We start from the raw sequence: 23,449 nt of genomic DNA on the forward strand, positions 1-23,449 counted from the left end.
GCATGGTCTGTGTTTTACCACTATATTTCTTTAATAAGGATTCGAATTACACAATTCTAACAATAACAATATGCAAATTGACTTGAGCATGACAATTGGAGAGAAAGTTGTTAGATCTAGAGCCACTACAATAGATAACAATATCCATTTGTCTTTATAAATGATGAGAGATGGTATTTTTTGTTTTCTTTTTTACAGTGTGTGGTGCTTTTAAAGATTTGAATTTTAACAAATTATTCAAAATTGAAATTGAGATATTTTTAATTGTTTTGCCCATAGATTTCAAATTTTGGATCTTGTTAGTGGTAAATTCAGAGCTCTAATCCATACAAAAAAAAGAAGATATAATGATAACATTATATCATAATCTAGAGAAAATTAACAAATCAACATTAAATAGAATCCGAAAAACATCATAAATTTTCCAGGAAAATTTCAACAATCTCGTTGTTTTTTATTTATAGATTTATAGAAGCGAAAACCCAAGTAAAAAAAAGTGACTTCTAATGGGTTAGTGAACTGCAGTAATTACTAATATAAACAATAGCCACGATGTGATTTACCACAATAACAAATTTAGATTCTAAAATTTATTTTTTTGTCACTTCGGCCTTAATTTTTTTTAAACACTTCGGTCCACAAATTTCAAATTTTAGCTAAATAGCTTTCTTTTGATCGGAAAAGCTCAATAAACTATTGAAATTAGTAAAATAGAGGGCAGCTTGCACATGTCTTTTATTGCTGACGTGAATATTTTTAAAAGCCTTTATGAAATTTCTTTTTTTTTTTTTGAACTTTTAGTAAATTTTATGTATTTTTTAAAATTTTATGAAATGTATGTGTATTGCAACGCAGGCTACTATGTCACTAACATTAATATTTTAATAATCTAATATTTTCATCTAAAATAATAATAATTTAAATAAATTTAAAAGTTGATGGCCAAAGTAATATAAAATTAAATTAAAAATATACATATTAAAAACTAAATTTATCATCATACCTAATACCTTTCCATTAATTTTGATTTTCAAAGTTATAAATAATCATAATCTCAATCACTCTTTCTTTCTATGTTTGCTTGATTAGAAACTTTAATATGATTGGAGAAAAATATGAGAAAGGAAAAAAGTTTAGTTGATTGTTTTCATTTAATTATTTTCCTTTTTGTAATTCTTTTATTTGTATATACATTCTCATACATTTTTATTTATAATTTTTTATACTTTAATTTTTAGATGATAATTTTATCATGATATCATTATTGACACGTTTCAAGATATTAAAATGTTAAAAAATTAAAAATAATATATAAAAAAAATTTTAGATTTTAATATGAGAAAATGTGTCAAATTTAAGGGTTAAATATGAATTTAAGTAAAAAAAATATACAAAATACAATAACCATTTAGATTTAAGTTATATTTGATTCATCATAAACAACTTACAGGAAATATATTGATTTTCTGGAAAAAAAATGATATTTTTTAAGATTGGATAATTCTCCATAACTTTTTGTTATTTGGAAAAAAAATTTGAAATTATTTCTTGAAACTTATTTTCAACGAAACAAACACAACATAAATTTTGTTTATTTTATAAAATATTATAGAAACATTTCCTTTGACAATCAAAATTTATTTTATAATAAAATGATATCTTATAATAAATAATATCTTTTTTAGACATAATAATAAGCAATATATAATTAAAACTTAAGCTTAAGTTACATATATTATATATGTGAGAGTAGCTAGTAACACATTAAAGCACAAAGATATAAATGAGGCTTAATGACAATTTTGACCATTAACGTTTGTATGTTTTGTCAAAATTACCCTAATTGTATTTTTGAGTCTTTTTTAGCTATCAACATTTGTTCTTATTTTCAATATGCTTTTTCTAACATATTTAATGAAAGTATCGTTAACAAAATTAACGGGGATGATGTAGAATTTCATATGTGGAGTTTTTTAATGAGTTATAATTTATTACTTAGATAACCCAATAAGATAATTACATGTAAAAAGTAATAAAATAAATAAATAATATATTAACTTAAAAAAAACTCTTAATTTAAGGAAAATAAGCGTAATTATTTAAAAAAACTCTTAATTTAAACAAATGTAAGAAATATTGAAACCTTTTGAAGGAAAAGAAAATTTGAAACATTGAATTTATTCATTAAATCTGTTAAAAAAAACGAATTGAAAAGAAGAACAAAGGTTGATGGCCAAAAAGACTCAAAAATACAATTAGGGCCATTTTGACAAAACAAGCAAAGGTTAGTAGTCAAATTTATCATTAAGCCTATAAATAAAATTAAGTAGGATTTAAACAGATAATCATATATATTATCAAAATATTCTTATTATTATATCAAAACATTTATAAATTTTAATATGTATTTATTATTAAAATACTAATATAAAATATAAATAATATTAATTAAATTCAAAATTATTGTTAAAATAAAATTCTAATATTGAATAATTGTTTTATAATAATACATTATATTAATTATATTAATAATTTATTATAAGATTAAATATAAATATGAATTTTTAATAATATTAAAAATTATAATATTTGAGATTAATATTTTAAATATTTTAAATATTTTCAAAAAATTAAAATCAAAATTTTATTATTAATATAACAATATTTAACTTTATTTAAGTTACTTTTTATATAAAAATTAAGTTACTCATAAAAATAATTTAAAAAACTATTTTTTTAAATAACTTAAAGTTTTTAAAAGGAAAAAAACAATTTTTTTAAAAAATACTTAAAAGTTTTTAAAAGGGAAAGTGATTTTACTGAGAAAATGAAATTATTCTCTGTTAATCAGTAAAAGTTTTCGTTAACAAAATTATTTTTCATCAAGACAAATATAAGTAAATACAAAAAACATACCTTTAATTGACAGAAAAATATGATATATCTATATTTTTAAAAAAACAAAAAACCTTAATCCCCAGTTTGACCTTTAAATTATATTTATTTTCTCATTTTAGGATTTGGATGTTTTTCTAAATTGATACTTAACCTATCATTCCATTATTTGGTTAATCATTTCTATAACAGTATTAAAAATTCGATTGCTATATGGCACCAATAAGAATGTATCATGTGTCACATTCAATTAATCACAGTATGTCACTTGACAAATAAATTTATCTAAAATAAAAACTTTAAATTTAAATTAAAAAACCTTTCACTTTGACTCATTGTTGACCGACTGTTTATTGGCATTGACCAATGTTGACCATCAATGTGACGCTATTAGAATGCACTACATGTCCTTTTTTTGTTTTTAATATTATATATTATACATTGATTAAAAATGTAAAAAAAAAACCATATATAATATAGATAGCTCAAAAGTTTTTAAAAAAATTTAACAAATTTATAAATTTCTAAAATATGTAAATATAAATTTTAAAAAATCAAAATAAATATAAAAATTTATAAAAAATAAAAAAAAGTATTTAAATTTTAAAAAATTGCAAAAAAAAACTTAAATTTTAAAAATATATTCTAGAAAAAACTTAATTTTTTTTAAACTAGATATATTGTTTTGAATTTTTAAAATTTAAATTTTTTGAAAAAATAAAATTTATGAAAAAATGTTTAGAATATATTTTTTTGAAAATATATATGTTTTTTTGCAATTTTTAATTTTTTTAATTTTTGTAAAAAAATTAATTTTTATATAATCTTTTGATATTTTAAATTTTAAATTTATATATGTTAGAAATTTATAAATTTATAAATTATTTTTATATTAGATATTATCTTTACTTCTTTTTAATCTATATAATATATAATATTTTTTAAAAAAAAAGGACATATGGTGCATTCAAATAGTGCCACGTGAATGATTAACAGTGATCAATGGTTGGTCAATGATTAGTCAAAGTTAAAGGTACTTTTTAATTTAATTTTAATGTTTTTATTTTAAATAAACTTAATTGTCACATAATATATTGTGATTGATTCAATATGTCATGTGGCACATCCTGATTGGCGTCATATGCGGGCCCTTTTTTTAATGTCTTTACAAAGAAAAAAGTTAAACCAAATAATGAAATAATAATTTAAGTACTAATTTGAGATTAAAAAAAATCAGGCACCAAAATGAAAAAATGCATAATTTGAGAGCCAAACTGAGATTAAGCCGAAAAAAACCCCTCTGACTACTAAAAAAAATCTAACGTGACCGCACGATTGGTACTTAAAAGAAGAAACAAAAAGGGTCGAGTTTCTTACCGTTAAAGACGCAATATAAAAAGTTGTAGTTGGGCTCCAAGGCGAACATCAAGAAAGTAGCCGTTACACTGCTTTTTGCTTTTGCCCTTTGATTATTATTTCTCTCAAACTCATATTTCCTGAAAACTCATCAGCCATTAGAGCGATAGTCATCTTCATCTAACCCAAACGACAATTTCTACTTCCTAAATTCCCAATTACAGTTGCCTTTTTTCCCTAAATTTACCAATTATTTAGTTCCTTTCATCCAAAATTTTGATCCTAGAAGAAGTCGAATGGCGTCAAGAACAGTTGCCAAAGATATAATAACTCTTCGAGGCTCAGCGGCAATTGTCAGCGAGTTTTTTGGTATGTGATTCCTCAAATATAACTGTTTTTTCTTTTACCCCTTTTTGAGTTTTCTGAGAAATTTTGGCTGACTTGTTCTTTCCCCATTTCAGGATATGCAGCGAACAGGTAAAGATGAGCGGAAGTTTATTCCCCCCCCCCTTTTAATTATCCTTTTCATCTTTGCGAAACTATTATTTTTAGATTTAGAATAAAAAGAGTAGTGTTATGTTTTTCTATAGCATTTTGTACAATCGAGGAGTTTATCCAGAAGAAAGTTTTGCCAAAGTGAAGAAATACGGGCTCCCAATGTTGCTTACTCAAGATGAAGGTGTTAAATCGTTCATTACCAATCTAACAGCTCAGCTTTCTGGTAAATCTCTGTCTTTGTGTGTGATGCATTTAAGTCCATATTAATCACTTCCTCACATTCTGAAAATGAAATTTTGGGGAAGAATGGCTGGAAGCTGGGAAACTACAGAGGGTTGTAATGGTTATCATGAGCAAGGCAACCAATGAGGTCTTGGAGAGATGGAATTTCAGCATTGAGACTGATAGTCACGTTTTTGAGAAAGGGTAATATTCTGATAATCTTTTTTTACTCAGTTAAGAATTTTCTAGTTTTGGTGTGAAATCTGAGAGATGGGTTTTCATCGGTTCTTCATTTTTTGTGTATTTGATGCAGTGTGTCAAGGGAAAAGAGTGACAGGGAAATCATGAGAGAAATTCAGGCAATCATGAGACAGATTGCCTCAAGTATTACTTACTTGCCGTGCCTTGATGAACCATGTAAGTGGAGATATATGCTTAAAAATGCAATTTGGGTCATCAGATTGTCTCAGGCTCTCATTTAACTTGCATGGATTGCTTGTTCTGCCAGGTGTGTTTGATGTTCTAGCATACACTGATACGGATGTTGCAGTACCATTCACTTGGATTGAGAGCGACCCTAAGCTGATTGCAAATCCACAAATGGTGAAGTTGCATTCATTTGATACCAAGGTAATATTTGCAAAGCAAGCCAATCAATAAAATTTACGCCAAAGCTTTGTTGGTCTTTTTTTCCTAAGTATTTTTCTGTTGGGGTTCTATGCAGATACACAAGGTTGACACTCTTGTTTCATACAAGAATGATGAATGGGACGAGCAGTAGAGTGCCTGAACCTTCTTTGTCCCCCACCCGCCTATATGTGAATCTTTGTCCTTGAAACTCTTTCTGTTCTCATGTTATACATGTTATTTAAAAAAACAAAATAGAAGTTAATTCTTCAAATTGGTGCAAACCTTTTATGATATTAATTGTAAAAGAAATATTTCCAAATGATCAAATTAAAAACTAGAAATTTTAAATTTTAAAGTGCTTTTCCTATATGTTCCTTTTTCCTTCTTTTCAAACACTCAACAGCCTATTTCTAAAATATAAACTTAAACTCCTAATAAATTTGGCTCCAGTATAAGTAGCCAAGAAAAAACCCAAAAGCAAAACAAAATCTTTAAAAATTGACCCCATTTGACATCCTTGCGTAGTACTTTGTTTTCAATCCAAATGGATATGCATAGAAGGAGACCCAGGCCATATGAACAGGTACTGTACTGGAGTGAATATCTAAGAGAATTGATAAATCGTAATTCATACATATTTCTATCCCATGCTTAGCACATCTTATGGATGATTTTTTCTTAAATTTGGTGAATTCGATGCTCCTAATGTCTTAATTTCATGTTTTATACTCAGGTGAGTATAGGAGAGTGAAAGGAATGAGAAACGGGCCAAAAATGGAGAAAATGGGCCAACGTACGAAATTAACACGTCCTGGACTTCCTCACACGGGCAGACCACACGGTCGTGTCAATTTAGCAGAATCGAAGCACGACTCACACGGGTAGACCACACGTCCGTGCCTATTTAACAGGCTTGACCACGACCTGAAGTAATCGCACACGGGCATGTCCCTATTGAGCCCAAGCAGAGTCCTATTCGGAAAAGGCCATTTTGAGGGCTCTTAGGCATTCCAAAGCCTATAAATACATTCTAGAAGAGGAGAAAAAAGGGGATGCACAGAAGGAAACAAAGAATTGCTCAAGGAAAGCCGATTGATCCATCTCAGAAGTCGGATTCACTATCAAAACTGAAGATCTCCCTTCAAATTCTCTCAGGAGTTTTGGGTTTTCTTATGTTTTGTTATTTTTATTCTTTTGAGATGTGTTCTTTCATTAGTATGAACTAAAACCCCTCAATACTTAAAGGGAATAAAACCTAAGACAGATCTTGTTATTATTATTTGAATTGTATGATAAATATTTGACTTGTTCTTAATTATATGTTCTTAATTCTTGTTTTGATATTTTAGGATATTGATTCAAGTTAAACTCTTATTCAAGGAGGAATAAACCCTGTCTAAGAGTAAATTTGTCATAATTAAGCGGAATTGGTTGCGCACCTAGAGATAGAGTGAAACCTAACAAAGGGATCCATAGATCAAGTTAATACAACCCTAGGGCATTAATTAGAAAGAGATTTTAATTATTTAATCTAGGGTTAGACGTTATTAGTCTTAAGAGAGATAATAATATAACTTAGGGATCTTTATGGAACAAGTTGAATGAATAAATCGTCTGATTCAGAGTCAAATAACAAGTGAAGTTTAGGTGGATTTTCTTTAGGTATTGTCTTAATCAATCGAATTTTCCAAAAAGTATTTTCCCCAAATTTCTTTTCTGTGATTTCTTAGTTTAATTAATTAGTTAGATAAACAAAACCCTTTTATTTTTTTAGGCTAGATAATAAAAAGAAAGTTGATACTAGTACTTTTAGTTCCTTTGGGTTCGATAATCCAGTCTTGCTAAAGCTATACTACTGTTCGATAGGTACACTTGCCTTCATCGTGATAATAGTTAGTTTCAAGAACGATTCATTATAAATATTTAAAACCTATCACGAATATCACGTATAAAGAACAACATGCTACCGACAGCAAGAGTTATGGGGTTCATGTTTAGTAAGTGGTAATGATGCAAACAACATAATCACAATCTTCAGAAAGCACCAGAGCAAATCTTAGAACCTTATATGCTCACTTATGTCAAGGCAACGCAACTCTGTTATATAGACCTTCGAGATGCAACAGCTTCCAGCTAACACCTCGGTATATAGTATTAGTTTGAAGGTCATCCATACTATTAATGTTTCTGTATCCATCAATCTCTTTGAGACCTACATACCCTCGAAGGACTAGATATTCACGGTAATCATCTTCTGTGTAAAAAATCTTCTCCTCTGTGTGTACTGGTATATGATCTGACACATCGTAAAGGCACACTTTCACAGCCAAACCTGATCAAAGGTATTTGAACACACACACACACAAAAAAAAAAAAACCTTGTTATTTCTCCTACCACTGACAAAAAATGTCTGCAGGTATGTTTAATAGTAACATGAAGGTGCTGGCTTAAGGTTTGTGCTATGTATTTCATGTGAAAGCAACTATGCATTATTAAGTGCAGGCAATATCTTGGCAAGGTTAAGGGTGGCCAAGACCTTCAGCAACTATTCATTATTAAGGCTTTCACATTGTGGGGATCTTGGGAAGGTTAGAGATCCATGAATTTTATCCTTACACATGCTTTGTAGACTGAAGAGTATTACATTATCCAGAGTGGGAATTTTAATCTATTATAATTTTATGAGACCAATTATAATAGAAATTATTTTGTTAGAATTTGTTGAGTATGTACTGACCTTCATCAAGATGGAGTGTATAATTCCCTAAAGGCATTTCCCCGTCGAGACTACGAATTATATGATCTTCATCCTCCAACCAAAATGCACGCTTAGTTCTCAATCTAAAAGCAGATTTAATTGCCTCTCTGATGGCTTCAGCAGTACCATCGATACCAATCCTTTGGGCGTAGTCCCTATACTTAACCGTTATAACCCTGCCTCCATATGGCAGACGATCTCCACCTACCAAAAAGGGTGTGGAAGAGAAGATATAAATATTTTGATCAAGATTAAAATTTTCATCACAGACAAGATTGAGAGTCAATGCTCATAATCAAGCACGTTTAACACAACCACATTCAGTTGAGGAACTGCAATGGAAAAGATACATATAATGCACCGTCAGAACACCTGCGCTTTACGTGCAAAGCAATCTTTTATTTTATTTGAGGCGGGGGGGAGGGGGAATAGGATCATCAGAAACTGTAACAGACTTACCATTTCCAGGGGTCTCTCTCCAATTCCAAGGAGGAACTCCACTGACTGCAACTGCATTGGCTGTGGTGATGGCAAGAGGATGTCCATCATGATCTAAACCTTGTTCAAGATTAAGTGCTGGCCTACCACTAGCTGCATACCAGAAAGCATGAACAACATTTTTAAAGTTCAGAAAAGGGCAACATGGATAACAGAGAATGTCTATTCTGAATAAATGAAATACTACTCACTGCAATAAAAAGTTGTTGACCTCAAATGAGGCAGCAATTATTTTGAGTACATAATATTTCTTTTTAACTTAACTATCGATTCAACGTGGAAGCACATGAACATGTCAAATCGATGTTCTTTTCATTTTTTAACACCAAATTCTTAAAATTCCTAGCAAAACAAAATTAGCATTGGGACTGAAAAATAGTATAAGGCATAAGATCGCATGCTTATAAACCCCAGTGATGGATTAAATTTCATCCACTAGCTCAAATGGAAAGATAAGTACTGTCAGGAGATACTAATGGGTAATGGCGCTCTAGGAAGAGACCTTGTTAGGGAGAACATTTTCCATCTGATATCATTTGAATGCTACATGAAAGAAAGAATAATATTAGAGTAAGAAAGTGTAGATAACCAACAGGTTCTATCAGCACGCTGTTTCAAAGAAATAAGGATAGCATTAGAGTAAGAAAGTGTCAGTACATGCTGTCTCAATATCGGAAGAACTAATCCTGGGTGGGAGCAGGTGGTATGTTGGGCTCGCAAGGCTAGTGACACTGTCACTGAAATTAAAAGGTTAGAATTAATTGCAAGGGGTTGAAAATGAAGGGGAAAGTAACAAGCAAGGCTGTCCATCTTGGTTAAAAATGCTGAAAAGAAAGGTTACGAGGGAAAAAAGTGTGACTGTTCAGTTTTATTTTTAAGTAAATCCAATTTAACAGATGAATAAATAGAGGGTGATACTTAAAGGTTCCCAGAGTAATGCGATAAATAACGTTACTGGTCTTATGAAAAATATGCACGTACTGTGGTGCCTTTTTTCTGAAAAGAATATCATGGTGCTTTCAAGATAGGAATACTCTTCTCTAATTATGCCTCATATTGAATCCAGCAAGAAGTTGACGAAGGGCATAGGGTTAATAAGATTAATGACACTGCACCAATAATTCTAAGAATTATCCAAATTAACTTGAGGACAAATATTACAACAAGCTTCTAAAGCAATGAAACTAAAATCAAGATAAACCAGAAGACAGCAAACTTACGTAACAGCAGCAACAACATACCTTCAAGAGGACCAAATGTTATGCTGGTATCCTCAAAACCTGCAAGAGTCCGAACATAATGGTGATAACTATTAAAGTCATGGTAAAAGAAAAAACCGAATATACGTGGCAATAAGCCATCAGGTAGCTCAAATGAACACCATGCTAGTCTGCTAACAGAAGGGAGAGAGTAAGAAAGAATAGACATTTAAATCTCCAAAAGCAGGAGAAGAAAACTTATGTACTACTTTCATGAAGAAATGCGAAATGCGACATCAAGGTTTCATGAAAGAAGATCAAACCTGATAAACCTTGTAAAAGTAGAATGAAGGCATTGGAAAATGGATCAAACCGCATAAGAAACAGAGGAAACAGTAGGTCACATATAAGATTTAAACATACTATTTCCCTACTTCTTTCAAAACGGTATTCTAGATTTCGAAATAATTAAATATATTAATAGATTTTCAAAAAATGAATCCAAAATCATGTCAACCAATTATTTTGTAAATGAATTTTAAAGCAGCAGCTTTCATGAAGGTTGAAGAAAACCCCTCTTATAAAGCAGTCACCACAACCATTAAAAAAATGCCACTCAAAGTTATTAGACACCAAAATTAATTTCTGTTCTCAACAATTCACTATACCACTCTTAGTAACTCAATAACAACTTAAATTTGAAAAATTACAGGCTTTTTGAACAAGAAGGGAAAATCATTAAAGCTATATAACTCAAAAACGGATTCTTAAATCCAAATAAAGGATTTAAAGAGAAAGCCCCATCAACCATAGTAACAGCAAATCATCAATAAAAGTTCGGACTCTTTAAATGCAAAATGAAAAGGGCAAAAAAGAAGTCAAAAGTAGTACATAAACCCTTATCAGAGAAATGCATAAAGGAATCAAGCTTGGGAGGAGGAGTTGGAGCCTTATAAGGCTTCTTTGTCCTCTCCCTTAAAATCTCTTCAATTTCCTTATAGGTTATCTTGACTGAACCGCTCCCTCTATCTTGATGCTTAGCTTTCTTAAACTCCTTCAACAAGTTCCTCCACTTGTCCGTACACATAGTTGGGGATCGATCGAACCCTTTCTTCCTCATCATAGCTGATATCTTCTCCCAAAGGTGCTTGTTCGATTTAGAAGTATTGAAACGGCCGTCCATTTCCTTCCGGAAACCGATAAGGCTTCGGGTTTCGTCTTGGACCCAGGTCTCGGCTCTTTTCTTCGGGGCTTTGACTTCTGGGTCATCGCCGCTGCTTTCGCCCAAGATCATTTGCTGCTGTTGTTGGAGAGAGTGAGGATGGTGGTGGCGGAGATGATCCGGTAAACCCCCATTGGTGGTGACCTCGATGATCATGTCCCGGGCCATGGCAGCAGGAGCTTCCTTGTATAAATCAATGGACGAACAAGTACGTGGCAGCGAATCGGAAAGGAAAATGGTTTATTTTTTTCTTCTTCGCTTGTATATTAGGGGTTTAAGGCGTTTAGGAGTTGAAAAGAGTGAGAGTTTTGAACAGGAGGAGAAGTGAAATCATGGAGCTTGAATTTGATTAGTCTTTTCTTCCCTTTTCCAGAGCTTAGCCGATAAATAGTAGTGAAAAAAGAAAATAGCGTGGGCAATTTCTTTATTTATTTTTGGTAAATAAGGGTAATAGAAAGTATTACAACCAGGTCATTCAAAACATGATCAGTTGGCTGCAAGACCAGTTTCTTTATCTTGCCTTCGGCAGTTGCCTTGCATTGTCCCTCCCTACCTTTCCCTCTCGATAATTTATTTTAAGGGTAAATTATATAAGTAATTATTTAACTATAAAATTATTTATTTTAGACATTTAAATAAAAAAGTTTATAATTTAGATATATAGTAAGGTTCTTTTGATAAAAATGTTAAAATCCAAACAGAAATGACATTTTATGTTAAATAATAATATTATTTTAAAAATTAAACTTTTGAGTTTCTTTATTTTATCATCTATCGTCCGAACCCTCTCGGTCACTTGGCTCCAAAACCCTCTCCACCTCTCCATCCATCTCCTCTCTTTTCTTATATAAAAGCAATGGTGGAGCACCAAACATGTCAGGAATGTCAACTCCATTAAGATAACCCTTTATCTCAGGAATTCTAAGAGCAGCTACATTTAGGCCGAAAAACACAATGGAAAATAATTCAAACTCTCACTTACAGTGGATCGGTCAACACTTAAAAGTGAGACCAGAGATGGATATGCTAATCATGCATGATAGTGATTGTTATGAACTTGTTAAGGATATTGGTTCAGGGAATTTTGGTGTAACTAGGTTAATGAATGATAAACAAATAGAGTAACTTGTTGCTATCGAGAGAGGTAGTTTAAAAACCTTCCAATTTTTTTTTCTAAATTTTCTGAGTTTTTCTTGGTTTGGTGATTGAGAGCTGGAATAGATTTGAGCGAATTTTCTCTTTAGTTTATTACTAGTTCCAGTGATCAACTTCATGTAATTTCTTATTTGAGTTTAAATTTGCAGCTGTCAGTTTTGATTCGTAGTTCATAGTTCAAATTTATTACATAAATGATATTAAAATTTAAAAATTCATGTTTATCATATTAGTTTTGTAAGGTTTAAGACCCAAAGATGAGGTGAACTACTTAATTTATTAACATGTTGAATTCTTTTCTTTGTAAGTAAAATTGCTTTTAAATGTTGATTTATGGTAAATATTAAATAAATAAAAAACGAACACAAAAGATAAATTTTGATATGAATGTATAAATATATATTTAACAATTTTAGATTTAAATAAATGTGTAATGATTTAATTTTAGTCGGTATAGAAAAATGTGATCTCGAATTTAATTCCGTAAACCAAACTGTGAAATTATGAATAGAATGATTTTTCTTTTAGTATGAAAATATATTAGTGGGTGGTCGGGTAATTAAATTGAGTGGTTCAAGAATTAAATTGTAAGAATGTAATCACTATTAAACTTTAAATTAAAAAATACATGGGGACTTGATTTGCAATTAACCAAAGGACCTAAAGATTATTTAATCATTATTAATTAATGGGTTAGTAAAATGTGATGATTAAATCCACTTAACCTTCATATTATAATTATAATATATAATAGTCTTAAATTAGTAAGGTAAACATGATTAATTATGTTAATTAAATTGTTAATCTAAATATATATATAAAACTATTAGTGGGAGAGATAAAAAAAAAATCCATCTTTTTCCTTAGCACCGAATAGGAAAAAGAGAAAGAAAAGCTTGAAGTTTCTTCAAATTCGGACCTAAATTAGATAAGGTAATTAAGTTGTTTTTATACCTTGATTTTTAAGGCGTGGTATTACTTACTCATGTTATAGATTTTCAAAAGGTTAAGTTAATTGCAAAATGTCATTATAGGTATTTTAGTGAGATTAAGTTTGATAGTAATAGATTTTATTGATAATGAGTTTCGATAATATTAATGTCACGAGTCGCGGATCAAAGCCCGTGATGATTGCGCAAAGAACATTTCATGAAGGTCAATCGATTAAATAGGGCTCATTCGACCCACTTAAATTGGCCCGATTCATGGAACATGTGAAGAAGCCCATCTACTTGAAGCTTTGGTGGTCCAATGAAGTACTTATGGAAAATCAAGGCTATCTTGGTAAATAAGTAATCTTAGAAGATTTGTAATTTGATAAGATTTGATTTTGTAAATGTAACACCCCTTACCTGTCTCTATTGTCAGAATCGGATTATGGGGTGCAATAATAATAAACAGAACAGAAACATGTGAATTTAATTCAAAAATTCGATAAAACTATAGTCATATATCAATTATTCAATCAAACATGTTTTGCATACAATTTCGAGCTTAAATCAAGTTTACAAAAGCTCTAAAATCAACCTGGAAACAATCAATGACTGAAGTGAAACATTTTAGAAAAGAATGGGAAAAGTGTAAAACAAGGGTCACATGCCCGTGTGAAAGGCTATTGTAACACCCCTTACCCGTACTCGAGGCCGGGATAGGGTACGAGGCATTACCGAACATGCATACAAATGTTCATGCAAAACTAGGCTATAAAATTTCTTTTATTTCAAAAGTCATTCAAACATATACGAAACGTCCCTTGCATGGACCTACGAGGTCCAAAACATACATTGGAAAATAGTTCAAGACCAAACCAAAAGCTTTAGAAAAACTTGGGAAATTTTCTTTAATACAGAGTCACACGCCCGTGTGACGAAGGGGACATGCCCATGTGCTCTTGACACGCTTGTGTCCTTAGGCCGTGCAACTCTCTGTCTATGATGTCAGCACCAAAATAAGGTCACACGGCCATGGCACACGCCCGTGTGGCCAAATAAAATTAAATGATTTTTTTATAAAATGGTGCAGACTTCACATGGCCAGAGTACACGCCCATGTAGTTAGGCCGTGTCTCTTACACGGCTAAGACACACGCCCGTGTCTTAGCCCGTGTGTTTACTACTGGGCATTTTGACTTGTAAAAATTAAGGTGCAAAGGACATACGGCCGAACAACACGCCTATGGGGCAGACGGTGTGTCGCACACTGCCTAAACATATGCCTGTGTGTCTACTTGTGTGAACAAATTCTAGGTTATTTTCCAAGCTTTTTTGCCACCCTTTAAACTCACTCTTTTATATATGTTCTTAGCATACAGCAAAATACATTTAAATTATTCCAATATCCAAATCCAAAATACATTTAAATTATTCCAATATCCAAATCCATGATTAAATTATACCCCTAATGCCTCCATGCACAATCTCAAATTTTTACATGCATTTCCAAATCTTTTTATACCAGTTCATAACCTCTAGGTTTTTATATCCTATTTTTCCAACTTTACACATTTATAACATTATTGTGGCCATACTCATTGATCATGGATCATTCACCAAATAAACATGCCATACCTTACATCCATCATTCACAAGCAACCACATCAACATGAACACAGGCATACATGATTAATAAGGGTTACAACCCAATAGTAAAATATGAGCCATATCTCATGGCCATATACAAAATAAATTTATCCATTATCAAAAGCCACCACACTTGGTCAAATTAAATGACACATATGACCAAAAATGTAAGTTACCCTATACATGTCATTATATCAAAATGAATAGTTCTTTTATACCTAAAACGAGATTGCTGATAGTGTGATCAAACTCCCACCATCCTCCAACCTTCACGAGTCCAAAAGCTTTATAAGACAGGGAAAAGTAAAAAAGGGGTAAGCATTACATGCTTAGCAAGTTCGTATAATGGAAAGTAAACTTACCGGTCATTTTAAACACATAATCACAATAAGCCATGTTATCCAACAATTATAAATAATTTTCCCTGAATACATGCACTCAATGAACAAGTTAGTCATAAAATTTTCAAGATCCATAGATGAGTTCATTACATCATATAATTTTCAAATTCGTATTTCTCATGTTATTTACAAATATTTTATCCGATAAATCATTGAATTCCTGATGGATATTTCATCACTTAGTACGCTCTATGTGTACTATTTTATTAACAACCAATTCATATCCAGTAGTACCCTATCGGTACACTCTCGAGCCACATCTCTTACAGCAGAATTACTAGTCCAGGCTAAATTCTAGCTGTACCATGTACTCTAAAGGCTTTGTCGGATTACTAATCCAGGCTAAATCCTTTATATGACAAAGAATATCCTACAGAGTCTAATCTGGATTACTAGTCCAGGCTAAATCCAGTCAACTAGGATTACCAGTCCAGACTAAATCCTAATTGAAAAGTATGCTCAATAGGCTCGTTTCAGGATTACCTGTCCGGGCTAAATGCTTTCTGCAACACATGCAGGATCCTATTTCTCATAAGAAGTGACCTATCCATCGGAATTCAATATTCAAACAGATTCTAACCCGTTTTCAATCAATTTCGGAATTATGGGCATTTTCATACAATTCATTATTCATTCATTTCACATTCAATTCAATACAACAATTAAAGTCAACATACATAAACATCCAATTAGGTTACACGAACTTACCTGAATGATGTCTCGGGTTTAGATTCTGACTATGCCAAAACTTTTTGTTTTCCAAGATCTACTTCCGAAATTGGTCTTTCCGAGTCTATATAAACAAATTAAATTATTAATTCATCACATTCTTCAATTTTATCCCGAAAACTTACTCAATGGAAAAATTACCTTTTTACCCCTAACTTTGCACATTTTTACATTTTAATCCCTAGGCTCGTATAATGAAATACATGCATTTCCTTGATTTCCCAAGCCTAGCCGAGTTATATTCTAGCCTATAACAGCCCACATTCTCCTTTATTTCACTTTTCTACTACCCACCTTTACATCTTTTACAACTTGGTCCCTTTTTAGGTGTTTTCATGGAAAACCACTTGACAAAAGATGTTTATCATAAATCAAACTTTCATATTCCTCTATTAAACACCAAAATAAAAACATGTCACACATGGGTAAGTTTTTGAACATGAACCCTAGCTTAAAATAAGGGTAGAAATGGCTAGAACATGCTTCAAGGATCTAAAAAATATAAAGAACATAAAGAACGGAGCTAGGGAGCACTTACAATCAAGCTTGAAATGTTGAAAACCCCAGCTATGGAGCCCCTTGAATTTTCGGCACACCATGAAGAAGATGGACAACATTTTTTCTTAATTTTTCCCTTTTTATTCTTTAATTAACCAAATGACCAAAATGCCTTTAAGGCCTTTCTTTAAAATTTTACCTATGCATGCCCATTTTTGTTCAATTTTTTAAAACTTGGTCAAATTACTATTTGAGGACCTCTAATTTATAATCCAACTCAATTTCATGCTAAAAGCTTCTAGAACTCAAGTTTTTCATATTTTGCAATTTGGTCCTTAATGTTAAATTGAGCATCTTAGGCATAGAATTTCTCCATGAAATTTTTACACAAGAATACATTCCTATTCTAAACCTCATAATAATCATGAAATAATTATTTCTATTTTAGGTATACGGTCCCGAAATCACTGTTCCGACTAGCCCTAGATTGGGATGTTACAGTTGTAACCTAGTGTGCAATAGTCACACGACCGTATGGCTAGGCCATTTAACTAATTGTAACCGTGTGAGACATATGCATTCTAATTCTAAAAGAGTACATAGTCATGTCACTATCCCGTGTGTCAGCCTATGTGAGACAAAAAGAGGTAAATTGAAGCATAACATAATCATTATCAATATAGGACCTAAATGCACGTTTCAACCAGCATCAATTTCCTACTCGAACATACACATATCATGCCAAAATATACCTTGTAAACAACCCTAAATGCCTAATCAATATGCCACATTTGACACCATAATATAATAAAGCTAAATCAATTCATTCATGCATTGCTTAAGCATTCATCATATCAACCTTAGTTCAAGTCACTGGAATACATTCAAATTAATCATATCCATTTTCATATTGTATAAGCATATGTATAAATCAACTATCCAAAACAACATCATAAACTTTGCTTTTATACAATACACGTATTATCATATCAAAATAGGCAAGTGAAATTATCTTTGCCCGTGATTTTTTATCCTCTTTGGAGGGTTTTTCCACGTTAAATTTGTGTGTTCAATTTCTCAATTACTTCCACTATTTTTACTTGTTCTTTGTTTAGTCGGGTCGATCCCCAACAAGTGGTGTCATAGCTAGTTCAATTTTCGTAGATCAACCCGTTTAGAGATGGCAACAACAAGGTTTGAAATTGAGAAGTTCGATGGTGTCACAAATTTCAATCTATGGAAAGTTCGGATAATCGTAATTCTAGTTCAAACCAGCTTGAAAAAGGTTGTTACTGGAAAAAAAATCCTGAGAATTTAAATCAAACAGAATGGGAAGAGCTTGATGAAAATACCTTGTCTGCAATCCAGTTGTGCCTCGCGAATATGGTATTGCAAGAGGTATTGATGGGAAGACCTCATCCACCTTGTGGAAAAGGTCAGAAACTCTTTATACGACTAAGTCTCTAGCTAACCGTTTAGTGTTGAAACAATGTCTATTTATGTTTCGCATGAACGAAGGTGAGCTTCTTAGATATCAAATAAGTCAATTTATTACTCTTTTAAATGATTTAAAGAATGTTGAGGTTTAGATTAACGATGAAGATTAGGCTATACTATTATTGTGCTCTTTACCCCTTTCATACAACTCTTTTGGGGAGACCCTGATTTATGACAGAGATAAACTCTCATTCGAAGATGTGAAGGGTCGTTTGTTGAATAGAAACAAACTCAACAATGAGTTTGGTTCGGATAGCAAGGTAGATAGGCAAGCTTCCGCTTTGGTAGCATCAAAGAAGCAAGACAAAATGTGTCATTATTGTAAAAAGTTAGGTCACGTCAAACCAGATTGTTATAAACTATGAAATAAAAGGGTTGTTGAGAGTAACAGGGAAGATGTAGCTGATACTAATTTGGCTGAAGAAAGCAGTGAAGATTTCTTGTTAATGTCAGCAAGCGATGATTTCTTGTTAGTGTCAGCAAGCGATTGTTCCGAGCTTACGTCCAAATGGATCCTAGATTCAAGATGTTCTTACAACATGTGTCCCAACAAAAAATGGTTTTCCACATACAATTCGGTTGAAGGTGGAGTTGTACGCATAGGAAACGATTCATCCAGTAAGGTAATTGGTATTGGTATTGTTAAAATTAAGATACACGATGAGATAATTAGGACTCTCTCAGAGGTCAGGTATGTACCTAATTTATGAAAGACTCTCATCTCCTCAATTATTTTAGACTCGAAAGGATGCAGAATTAACATCAAGTTGAGTGGCATTAAGGTGTCTCATGGAGCTCTCATTTTGTTAAAAGGTAAAAGGACTGACAGTCTTTATATTCTGGAAGGTTCTACAGTGACTAGTGAAATTACGGAGTCAAAGTCAACTCGTTTAGAGCGGAGGAAACTTGGTCATATGAGGGGAAAATGTATGATCATTTCTTTGAAAATAGGTTCTCTTTTAGAGTAGGTTTTGAAATTTTAAGGTACTGTGTTTGTGAAAATTAGACCCGGGTTAGTTTTGATTTGGCAGTGTACAAGTCGAAGGCTAGAAGTCTTCTAGTTTCTAAACACAAATTCGACTCAGTTAATTTCCTACATAGTTCAAGATAGGCCCATGGTGAGTTTTGGCAAAAATGACATTGTGGAAATATGAGTCAAGGTGGAGATTTGTTGAGTATGACTCCTATTTCAGTCAAATTTGAGAAATAATCTTTCAATTAAACTCTGTTTATTTGTTTAAATCAAATTTTAATTAGTCTAGATTATTTTATTATTTGACTGATAAATTTAGCCTATAAATAGGCTCTTTTACAACTTTATAAAATACACCTATTAGAGATTGGAACTCATAACATTTTTAGAGAATTTTATGTTTACATTTTGAGGGTTCTTTATTTTTGGGTTTTTCGGGGTTTAGTTTTTATCTCCATCTTTTGTACTATTCGTTCTTTTGCACTCTTCGTTCTTTTGCCATTATAGTATAATTCTCTTTGTCTGTGGTTTTTTATCCTCTTTAGAGGGAGTTTTCCATGTTAAATTTGTGTGTTCAATTTTTCAATTTCTTCTGCTATTTTTACTTGTTCATTGTTTAATTAGGTCGATTGTAACAACCCAATTTCAGTGGTGTCGAAAAACAGTGGTTCAAGACCACTAAATCCGATAAGTGAGTTCAAAAATTTTATTATTGAATATTTATGGGTTAAATATGATTTAAGAAGACTTTTGAAATAGTGATTTGTGTTTTAGAAGAAAGTATTGAGTTAAGTAGTTTTGAAAACGAGGTATCGAGACCTCGATTTCATAAACTGATTCGTAAATATTTTTATAAATATTTACAGAGTGTCATTAAGTTAGTATTAAAGTTTCATTAGAAAGTTTTAATGTTTTGATAGTTAATTAAGTAAAAGGACTAAATTGAAAAAGGTGTAAAACTTGCTAATTAAAGAAATAGTGATTAAATAGCTTAATTAATGAACAAAGGAGGACTTATGGAGCAATTGTGCCTAAATTAAAAGAGTGAAACGGCACAAGCAGAAAATTAATAAAATAAAGTGAAATAAGGGTAAAATTGTAAATTTTATGAAATTAACTTTAATAAATTGAATTCTAAATATTTCTAGGCTATTCTTCTTCAATTTCTCAGCCAAAAATGCCATAGGAAAAATTTTAAGCTGGTTTTATTTATTTTTACTTCATGTAAGTCTAATCATTGCTCTTTTCTTGAAATTTTTGTGTTTTTAAGACTTTTACAATTAGGTCCAACTATCTATTTCATTAGTTTTTGATTCTATGGGTAATTTTGTGTGACACCCCTAATCTGACCCTAGTCGAAATGTGGTTTCGGGACCACGAAACCGAGTTTTATAAATAATTGAAAGTTATATTTTATGTTCATGAGGTGAGTAAATGCATGTGTAAAAAAAAATTCAAGCATTTATTTTGCCATTTGTATGTGAAATTTTGAAACGGGACTTATGTGAAACATTGGTAAAATAGGTTAGGTAAATATATAAAGTGATCTAATAGAGCATGTATTCAAAAATGTGGACTTGCATGTCAATTAGACCATTTTTGAATGCAAATGGCCGGCCAACACATGCATGTAACAATGTGTTCTCTTGTCTCCATTTTTAATTGGTGGGAATTAAGGTATGATTTCATATGTTTTTCTTTGGATTTTGAGAAATTTAAATTGGTTTTAAAGCTCCTAAAATGACCCATGTATGTGATTTTGTGTTTGTGATGCATGAAGCATTCGGTCATGAGCTCAATGGGTTACATTGTGTATGTTTTGATAATTCGTAAGGAGAAATGTGACAGTCCTAATTCGACCCTAGTCGGAATGTGGTTTCGGGGCCACAAAACCGAGTCCCAAAATTTATTTAAAATTTGGTTGCATATCCTCTATGTATATTAGTGCATGTGTGAAAATTTGATGTTTTAATTTAGACTTATGAAGGTGAATTTCATGTGATTGACTTAATTGAGAACCTAAGAAAATATGATAGGGGAATATGTAAGGATCAAATGATAACAAAGTGAGGAAACTTGGGTTTGCATGTCAAATCACCCAAACCTCAAGTAGTGGCCGGCCAAGCAAGGATGGTTCTTCCATTAAGTTGAATTTTTAATGATGCTTTTATTAGTAAATGATTAAAATAGATCAACAAAAAAAAAGAAAGGGGAATAAAATAAGAAAGCAAGAGAAAGTCTTCATCTTCTTTCTTTTCTTGAAGTGTCGTGAGCTAGGGAAGGAGGGGAGAAATGTTCTAAGACATTCGGCCATCATAAGGGAAGATTAAGGTAGGATTCATGTTAGTTTTGTTAAATTTTTGAGAAAATCTAGCTAGTAGCCAATGTCTTATCATGTCCCATATGTTAATTTTCTACCTAAATAAGTAATTAAATGGCATACGGTTAGGGAGAGGTAAATGCTAAGAGTATGGTGCTTTTGATGTTGTGAAGGGAAATAATAGGAAGGTGAAAGAAGATTTAGGTAGAAATGTAGTTATATGTGGATTTATATGATGTTACAAATAGATGTGAAGCTATGCTAGATTAGAAGAAAAAAATTCGGCCAAGTGTTCATGGGAGGAAACTATGTGTTTGAAAGAATAAAAATGATACTATAATTGATAGTATAGGTATTCGGCCATTTAATCAAGTGTATAGGTGATGTTAGATCTAATTTTAGCACATTCGGCTATATAAGTATGCCCATTTGTGATATTACCTTTGATTGTATAAAATCGACTAAAATGGGTAGTTAGTAAGGGTGGTTACCTAATATACAAATATGTATATGTGTATGTGTAATTGGATTATTGATAGTAATGATATTACATGGTTATTAGCCGAATGACCCAAAAGCATAAGGCAGAAAGCTCAAGAGGTTGAAGGAGGGGAATCAAGCAAGGGCAAAGCAAAGAACATCGAGTAGCCGAGTTGGAACCGTTTTACCCAACACAAAGTAAGTTCTTAAGTATTTGAGTTTGATTCCTTTGTAAGTTTTAAGTGATTAAACGTTGAGTAAATTCAATTATAATAGGACATGATGAGTTGATTTAATAAGATATGATGTGGCCATGATATGTTCTAAGCTCAAATGGTAAGTTATTAAGTGCTTGAGCTTGGGAATTTAAGGGTAATTTGAAATAGTCTGCTTAGGACAGCAGCAGTAACGTGACTTTAGAAAATCACCATAAATTTATGGATTTGAATTAGAGGCTGAATGAGACATGAAATTAAAGCTTAATGAGTCTAGTTTCTTATAAAAGAAACCGTGTAAGCAAAGGAATTTCCGATAATGAGATACTTAAAGTTGTGTGAGACAGTGCAGAATGACACTGTAATCCTCTGTTCTGTTTTTAGAAAATCATTATAAATTGTACAAAAATGGTTATAAGATAAAATTTATATGGTTAGACTCCTTAATGAGTCTAGTTTCAAATGAAATCAAATACAACACATTTTGAATTCTGTAAAATGAGGAATTTGATTCGTAGTGAAGAGTGGTCAGATTAGTCAAACAGTGAAACAGGGGAAACTTTAAGAAAAATCTGGTATTGATTGGCCAAACCTAAAATTCTGGAAATTTTATGGATGGAAGATATACGAGTCTATATTCAGGAAAAATTAACGGAAAGTGATTTGGAGTTTTGTAGCTCCAGTTATAAATAATTTAGTGACTATTGCTCAGGAAAAACAGCTTGTGCTGAATTTGAGATTGTGTTGTAAACCTTGATAAACTTGTTTTAGTTGCTCATAAGCTATTGATTAAACCCATACGTGAATTCTAAACTGTGATATTGGAAAATGATAGATGTAGATTCAGCCAAGACAGTGTGTATACGTGAAAGTATATGTGGTATGTGAAGTATATTTGGATGAATGTGAAAGTGTATATATATGTGATAAGGCCTAACGGCCGATGTGATGAATGTGAAAGTGTATATATATGTGATAAGGCCTAATGGCCGATGTGATGAATGTGAAAGTGTATATATATGTGATAAGGCCTAATGGCCGATGTGATGAATGTGAAAGTGTATATATGTGATAAGGCCTAATGGCCGATGTGATGAATGTGAAAGTGTATATATGTGACAGGGCCGAGTGGCCAACGTGATGGATGTGAAAGTGTATAAATGTGATAAGTCCCGAAGGGCATTTGTGTCAGTACTATATCCGGGTTAAAACCCCGCACGCTTTATGCGAGAATATTATCACTGATTAATGTCCGTAAGCTTCGTGCTCGTACTATATCCGAGCTCTAAAGACCCGATGACTACGTGTGGAGATTATGTCCGG

At 31.8% G+C, this 23,449-nt stretch overlaps 2 protein-coding genes across 4 annotated transcripts; one reads left to right on the forward strand and one right to left on the reverse strand.

The window, feature by feature from the left end:
• Positions 1-4,313: 4,313 nt before the first annotated feature.
• LOC107916990 (mitotic spindle checkpoint protein MAD2) lies at positions 4,314-5,949 on the forward strand. 2 transcript variants are annotated; one of them, XM_041109782.1, is made up of 7 exons: positions 4,314-4,620; positions 4,713-4,728; positions 4,824-4,972; positions 5,055-5,175; positions 5,285-5,388; positions 5,480-5,601; positions 5,696-5,949. In XM_041109782.1, exons 1-7 carry the CDS (start codon positions 4,548-4,550, stop codon positions 5,750-5,752), a joined length of 642 nt encoding a protein of 213 aa, XP_040965716.1. In that variant the 5' UTR covers positions 4,314-4,547; the 3' UTR covers positions 5,753-5,949. The 2 variants fall into 2 exon arrangements, with proteins under 2 accessions (XP_040965716.1, XP_016701866.1); XM_016846377.2 differs by having other exon boundaries at positions 4,315-4,620; positions 4,842-4,972.
• A 1,572-nt stretch (positions 5,950-7,521) lies between these two features.
• LOC107916618 (trihelix transcription factor GT-1) lies at positions 7,522-11,843 on the reverse strand. 2 transcript variants are annotated; one of them, XM_041109881.1, is made up of 5 exons: positions 10,949-11,843; positions 10,100-10,138; positions 8,820-8,951; positions 8,340-8,564; positions 7,522-7,933 (listed from the first exon to the last, which is right to left on the reverse strand). In XM_041109881.1, exons 1-5 carry the CDS (start codon positions 11,445-11,447, stop codon positions 7,683-7,685), a joined length of 1,146 nt encoding a protein of 381 aa, XP_040965815.1. In that variant the 5' UTR covers positions 11,448-11,843; the 3' UTR covers positions 7,522-7,682. The 2 variants fall into 2 exon arrangements, with proteins under 2 accessions (XP_040965815.1, XP_040965793.1); XM_041109859.1 differs by having other exon boundaries at positions 10,079-10,138; positions 10,949-11,824.
• Positions 11,844-23,449: the final 11,606 nt, after the last annotated feature.

Source organism: Gossypium hirsutum, chromosome A01 (assembly GCF_007990345.1).
Source record: "Gossypium hirsutum isolate 1008001.06 chromosome A01, Gossypium_hirsutum_v2.1, whole genome shotgun sequence".
In the NCBI taxonomy this organism is placed as follows: domain Eukaryota; kingdom Viridiplantae; phylum Streptophyta; class Magnoliopsida; order Malvales; family Malvaceae; genus Gossypium; species Gossypium hirsutum.